Source organism: Aptenodytes patagonicus, chromosome 9, assembly GCF_965638725.1.
Source record: "Aptenodytes patagonicus chromosome 9, bAptPat1.pri.cur, whole genome shotgun sequence".
Taxonomy (NCBI): domain Eukaryota; kingdom Metazoa; phylum Chordata; class Aves; order Sphenisciformes; family Spheniscidae; genus Aptenodytes; species Aptenodytes patagonicus.
In genome coordinates this window covers 9703942-9710818 of record NC_134957.1, presented here as the reverse complement: position 1 = coordinate 9710818, position 6877 = coordinate 9703942, and the positions used below count along the sequence as shown (strand labels likewise).

At 54.9% G+C, this 6877-nt stretch overlaps 1 protein-coding gene across 1 annotated transcript; it reads left to right on the top strand.

The window, feature by feature from the left end:
* Positions 1-439: 439 nt before the first annotated feature.
* On the top strand, positions 440-5950 carry TBX22 (T-box transcription factor 22). The gene is made up of 8 exons (XM_076347646.1): positions 440-575; positions 701-830; positions 1115-1216; positions 1539-1713; positions 1923-2087; positions 2215-2279; positions 2371-2456; positions 5340-5950. Exons 1-8 carry the CDS (start codon positions 440-442, stop codon positions 5948-5950), a joined length of 1470 nt encoding a protein of 489 aa, XP_076203761.1.
* Positions 5951-6877: the final 927 nt, after the last annotated feature.

Genomic DNA, 6877 nt, shown 5'->3' with positions numbered 1-6877 from the left:
GGTTCTGGTTAAACGTTATTTGCACTTTTGTTGGAAAAGTGGCCCCTAGTGTGCAATTATGTCAAATTTCTTTGAGTTTTACAATTTAATGGAGAACAGTAACTCTTTTATTGATCCTAGACGGGGCCGGCTCCTCTTCCCCCGCTCTTCCCCTCCCCCCCCCTCCCTCTCCCCCCCCCCCCCGGTTACTCCTATGAAATGTCACTCAATGTTTCTTATGCTCCCACCAGTTTCCAAAACAAACAGTGGAGGCTGCAGCCGTCTATTGACTCAGTTGGATGCAAGAGGATCTCGCCGTGGCCGCTGCCCCCCGACGGGAGCCGTGCGGCGGCCGGGCGAGGGTCGCTGGGTACCGGCCGGGATGGAGCCGCCGCCGCCGGGAGCCCCGCCGCCTGCCTGAACCCCGCTGCCGCCCGGGGGGACCCCCGGCCCGGGGGGGATGGCGCTCAGCTCCCGGGCTCACGCCTTCTCGGTGGAAGCCCTGGTGGGACGCTCGGCCAAGAGGAAGGTGCCGGACGGTCGCGACGAGGAGAGCGGGGCCGGCTGCAGGCAGAGCCGCAGAGCCCCGGAGGCGGGTTGGTAGCGGCGGGGCCGCCCGGAGGGGACCCCCGGGCCCGGGGGCGGCGGCGGGGCGAGGGCCGCTCCCCCCCCGCCCCCGGCAGCCTCCCGAGCCGCCCCCTCCCGTTTCTCTTCCCCGCAGAAAAGCGGCCCAAGGCCGGTGCCGAGAGCCGGGAGGCGGGGGCCGGGGTGCAGGTGGAGCTGCAGGGCTCCGAGCTCTGGAGGAGGTTTCATGAGATCGGCACCGAGATGATCATCACCAAGGCCGGCAGGTACCGGCTGCACAGCCGCTCCGCTGCCCCCCCGGCCCCGCTCCGATTCCTCCTTTGCCCCCTCGCTCGTTTGTTTTTTTTTTCTTTGTCTCTTTTTCGTTGTGTTTTTTTCTTTTCTTTTTTTTTTTTAATTGGTTGGGTTGGGGTATTTTTATTTGCGGTTTTTCGCTGGTTTTGTTGAGTTCGAAACATTTTTTTTTCCCCCGACGCCCGTTTAGTTTTTTCAACCCGTTTTCGCCGTTTAACCGGCAGCTCTTGCTCAGGACCTTCCCCTCTGCCCGCAGGAGGATGTTCCCGTCGGTGAGGGTGAAGGTGAAGGGGCTGGAGCCGCTGAAGCAGTACTACATCGCCATCGACGTCGTGCCGGTGGACTCCAAAAGATACAGGTACGGGGGGGGGACGGGGGGACGGGGACGGGGGACCGGCGGGGCGGCCACCCGCGCACACCCCCACTCCCACGCGGGATCCCTCTTGCCAGGCCGAGTGTTTGCAACCTGCGGTCCGCTCAGCCCCGTCTGCATTGAGTTGCGCGTATGTGAAATCGGGGTTGCAACAGGCGTGCGGCGGGGGGGGGGGGGGGGGGGGACGGGGACGGGGACGACACTGCCGGGCTCGCGTGCACGTATAGAGTCTATAGGTGTGCGTGGGCGTGGGCGGGCAGGTCGGGGAAGGGTTCTCCGCCGCCTGACCGCGGCCCGGCCCGGCCAGGTACGTCTATCACAGCTCGCAGTGGATGGTGGCGGGGAACACGGACCACTCCTGCATCACCCCGCGGCTCTACATCCACCCCGACTCCCCCTGCTCGGGGGAGACCTGGATGAGGCAAATCATCAGCTTCGACCGGGTGAAGCTCACCAACAACGAGATGGACGACAAGGGGCACGTAGGTGTGGGGCAGCCCCGCCGGGGGGGGGGGGGACACGACACACGACCAGGGCAGAGCATCACCCCGGGGGGCAGCGCCGACTATGCGGCGGGCCGGTCCCTTTTGCCCCGGGGCTGAGGGCTGGGTCCCACCCGTGTCTGGCACCGGGTTTTCTTCCTGCCCTTCTCCCTCTCGGGGGGGCTCAGCCTGCCTCTCCCCCCGCACAGATCATCCTGCAGTCCATGCACAAGTACAAGCCCCGCGTCCACGTTATCGCCCAGGACTCTCGCTTCGACCTAGCGCAGATCCAGTCGCTGCCGGCCGAGGGGGTGCAGACCTTCTCCTTCCAGGAGACCGAGTTCACCACCGTGACGGCCTACCAAAACCAGCAGGTACGGGGGACCGGCCGGGGGGGATGGAGAGCCCCGACGGTACCGGGGGCCGGGGGGCCGGGGAGCCCCGACGGCCGGTCCCGGCCCGCCCCGCGCCCCAGCGGCCCCTCTCGCTCCCGCCCCCCAGATCACGAAGCTGAAGATCGACAGGAATCCCTTCGCCAAAGGCTTTCGGGATCCCGGGAGGAACAGGTAAGGGCCGGGGCCGCCCCGCCTCTCCCCCCCCCCCCCCCGTCGCGCCCGCCGGCCCCGCCGCGGCGCTCAGCCCGGTCTCGCCCCGCAGGGGGGTCCTGGACGGGCTCCTGGAGACCTACCCGTGGCGGCCCCCCCTCGCCCTGGACTTCAAGGCTTTCGGCGCAGAGAGCCAGGGTGAGTCCCGTTTGCTGCCTTTTTCCTACCCCGCCTCTCCCCGCGGCCTCGGGGCTGCGCCGCGGCCGCACGCCCGCAGGTCTCCGCGGGGGCGCGTCGGGGCTCTTAAACCATTAAGGTAATGAGGTGGGTCCAGAAAACGAACCGGCGGCCAACGTAACGCTTTGGGAAGGCGATTCCACGCGTTTTCGGCAAAAACTCCTGTTAGAACCGATCTGAGGAGCCGAGCGCTCGCCCCGGGAGGAGAAGGGCAAGGGCGCGGTCTGGCTTCATCACCTGGCAGAAATCGGATTTGGATGCGCAGGAAAAAATATCTGAGTATGCGGGAGGCTAATGTAGAGTCGGGTCGTTACGGCTTTGATCCTGTTACACTAATTGTTTCCAACCCGTTTGAGAATATTAGCTCGAAACGTGAGAATAACGACTGGTGTCTCCTCTAGCCTGCTCCTTCCGTGCGAACAAACGCATTATGCAACAGAAAATAAAATTACCTCTTATTTAGGATGTAGCAGTCCCACAGTCCGTTAACTCCGCGGAAATGCAGGGAAGAGGGAAAAGTTTTTCAGGGAAAACGATTTCCTTCCGCCTGACAAGCGCACATCGGCCTCTTACAGCCCTCTTCCAGAAAAACGGCTTTTGGAAATAGTATTTGAAAACTGATTATTCACAGCACCGAAGGAAAAAAACTAAGCAAGCATTTGCACGCTGGAGGGCTCCAGTTTGGGTTTAAAGTCGCCAGTTTAACTCTTATTTATGTTAGGAACTCCTCAAAGACATTTGTGTTGGGGCACACCGAATCGTTCCCGTCTCTGCAGGGAAATACTGCAAAAATCACAGCAAAAATCCAGGCTGTACAGGCGTAGAAATGCGGAGGCGTAAAAAAATCAGACTCGGGAGAAATTAAGAGGCTTACCGGGTTGTAAAGAGAGCTAGGTTATTATTTTTTTTAATTTAGAAAAGACCTTCTGCAAAAAGCCCCTTTTGAACCCATTTTGCAGGCTGCGACGCGGTACCGAGGAGAGGAGCTGGTGGATGGGCTGCGATGGGGAATGAGAGAACAGCAACTGCAATGATTATTGTACAGCTGCTAAAATATTAGGGCTTCCTGGGAGTTTTTTGCTAGTCTTAATGTAATTGGTATTTTCCTTCAGGTCAATTTCCTGGACCGATGTAAATATAACAAAATTTCCATTTCCACTAATAATAAAACTGTATTTCTGAAGAAAAGCTGAAAAATAGAAATCCTGAAGCCCCCAAACCAGAAGGCAAATTAAAAGAAAGCATGAACAGTATGCTGAAGAAAGAATTGGCCATAAACTTGGGACTTTTAAGCCTAATAGAAATGGCAGAAAGAATCTGCTCTTTGAGCTGCTCCGTCCTCCCCGCTGTGATCCCCGTTCCCAAACTTGTGCTGGAAGTTGCGTGATATTATTGCTTAGGGTGCCTCGAAGCAAATACTAACACTCGTTTGCTCTGCTACAGCCAGCTGCATAGGGACTCATTCGCTGCCTCGCACTCACAAATATCGGCTCAATCACATCATTTTACATGACCGAAAGTCCCTGAGTCCTGGGAGGACGTCAGGGGACGTGTACATCGGGAGGGGACCGGATCCCTGCCCTGCATCCACTCCTGCTGATGTCAGTACTGAAACAGCCGCTGACATCAGCGGGGAAGGGTGAGACGTTCAAGCCGTAAAACCTTCCCGGATTATTGCGAATAGGTGCTGCCTGCGCGTTACCCAAGCTGTGAGCTACTCTGTTTGCTGGGAGTTTGCAAAATTAACTTGCGCCACGTCCAAAATCTTCGTGTTTTTTTAAGGTTTGATATACTAGCAGATGTGGCGTGGTTATACAGTGGATTCTGTGTTGCTGATTGCATGTAAAGCCTGACCAGATCACATCCAGACAGTATAGCACTTGGAATTAAATGTAAATAGAGAAAAACGTAGAGCAAAAATGGACTCACGTTCCCTTCCTTCCTTTTCCAGTGACTTTGGTAAGAAATGAAAATAAGGGGGGGAAGAAAACCTCTAGAAGAATGTGGTAACGAACGTGCAGCAGAGACATACAGCTCTTAAATGGCGTTAGATGAAACCAGCATCTGTTTAGCACCAGGGACGGCCGCTCCGGAGCACCATTCCCACGCCAGAGCAGCCGTCGCCTCTCAGTTTTTGCTCTTCGTGTTGCTCCGGAGGAGCGGCGAGCCGGTGCTGAACAGTGATGTTATACACCAGCGGCTTCGGCAGCGCTCACACGTGTGAAGCAAGCCGGTGTTGCTTTTCTACTAAATTATGAAAGTGTTCATTGATTCATTTCAGAAAGGAGAACGTTAAAATGACACGTGCATTTAAAGTTTCTGGAGACACCTATAGTATTCAGGTATATGTTTCAAATTGCATGGGAAGCCAAGTAAAATTAGTCAATTCCTGTGAGCAGGAAGGTACAAAAAAGTTCTCCATCAGGCTGAATACGTTTTTTTGTTCTTATATACAAGGGGAAAAAGCTGCCTGTAATTTGCACGAAAAATAGGGAGCCTAAAATAGCAATGGCGTATGTATAGCAGGAGAAGGTATCGGTCGTATAGCGAGGCACAGACCCGGCAGGTACCTGTATGTGTGGAGCTGAACGTCACAGCTGTCCCGGTCAAATGAATGGGATGAGACATGTGTGAATATCGTTCTTAGACAAGTGCCAAGTAACAACAACAAATAATCGATGGACAGATCTTCCCATTTTCCAGGAGCTGATTTTTGGAGCGGGTTTGTGCTTGGACAGACACCGGCAGCGGGGAGATGCAGAGTGGGAGCAGGAGTCCTCCAAGGGTTCCTTGGCTGTGAACATCAGCTAGCCCAGCTTGGACGATTTCTGTTTTCGTTTTCAGGTGGGAGGTCCAGTTCTTCGCCGGTGACCTCCAGCGGCGGGACGCCCTCTCCTCTCAACCCCCTGCTTTCTCCATCGTGCTCACCTCCTACGTTTCACTTGTCAGCAAGCAACATTGGCGTGTCGTGCCCCGACACCTACCTACACAACCTCAACGTGCCCCTCTACTACAAGATTTGTCCTACGAGCTTCTTAAGACAACAGTCTCTCATCTTTCCAAGCCATGAAAAACTGGGAGGCACCAACCCGCATCTTGTACCCCACTTCACGGTGGATATGCCAAAACTATCTTCCCTCGGCATAACCAATCTGAAAAATGCTAAAGCTGAAGACTTGAACGGGCAATGTCTACAAGTACCCAATTCTGCTAGTCAAATGCTGTACGGATTACATGCATCTGGAAACATTTTCCCATCAAGTCCCATTGCTCGGGAAGCACTTAATTGTTCTTTACATCCTCCATATGGCTTGTACGGTTACAACTTCTCCGTGCCATCCAGACTGATGAATGCAGCAAGCCATTTCAAAGTGAGTGACAGCATTCCAGCTTCTTTGAGAGATGGCAGATGTAATCACTCTAACTGGCACCCGACAATTAACCATTGCCTTTAGTGGAATTCTATAATATTTCTAAGCATTGATATGTAAAGCAAGCCTTTCCTTCCTTCATACCCAAGGGCTTGCTAGTTATTGACTATGAAATACTGCATGGTACAGGAGCGGTATGTCTAGGCATTTAACTTTTTTTGTGGGCAAACGTGTCGTGTTGTTGGGAGGGTGGAGGACCCGGGAGCGCGGAGGGTCTGAGATGATCCACAGCAAGGCGATACCTTTTGGTCATATTTATGTCATGGTTGTAGGTTAAGAGCAAACTGTACAGTCACCTTTTTCATATTTGCACTCTGAAGTGGGAACGTAGACGTATACATTTCTACAGATATGTTTTCCTGAAACTCTCTATCTAGCTTGCCTTTAGTTAGCTCAAAGCCCTAGTGAGCTGCTGCTCACCCTACTTGAGTTTTCCCACTGATTTCAAAGGGACTATGTGAGACCTTGAGTCAGCAAAGGAGCCGTATTTGGCCAAGTGCTCGAGCATGTTCTCAGGTTCCCTTGGCTTTAATGGGTCCTAATTAATGACATGAAAGTGCCTTGTTGCTCCAGGACCCAGATGACTCAGTTATCGGAGTGGGGATGTAAATTCAAGTACCTGCTGCCGAGGTGAAGAAAGCCGGGACAAAAGATGGATGTCTTCCCACCTTGTGGGGATGAGACAGTGGAGCCTGATGCAGGGGTGCCCCAAGAGCCCTCCTCTCCATGCTCCTGCTTCTGGAGGTCTCCAGGAGGTGGTAGCGCAGAGCGGCACCAGCGCTGACAACATGGTGGGAAGGAACAGAGGACGGGTGGTCACACATCTCCCCCATGGTGAGCTGGGTCCGTGCTGGGGGACATGGGGGATACATCTCAGAGAGCTGTGTGGGATGAAACACCTCCGGGAGCCCTGCAGGACGCTCCTCCTACCCAGCACTTTCAGCCCCGGGG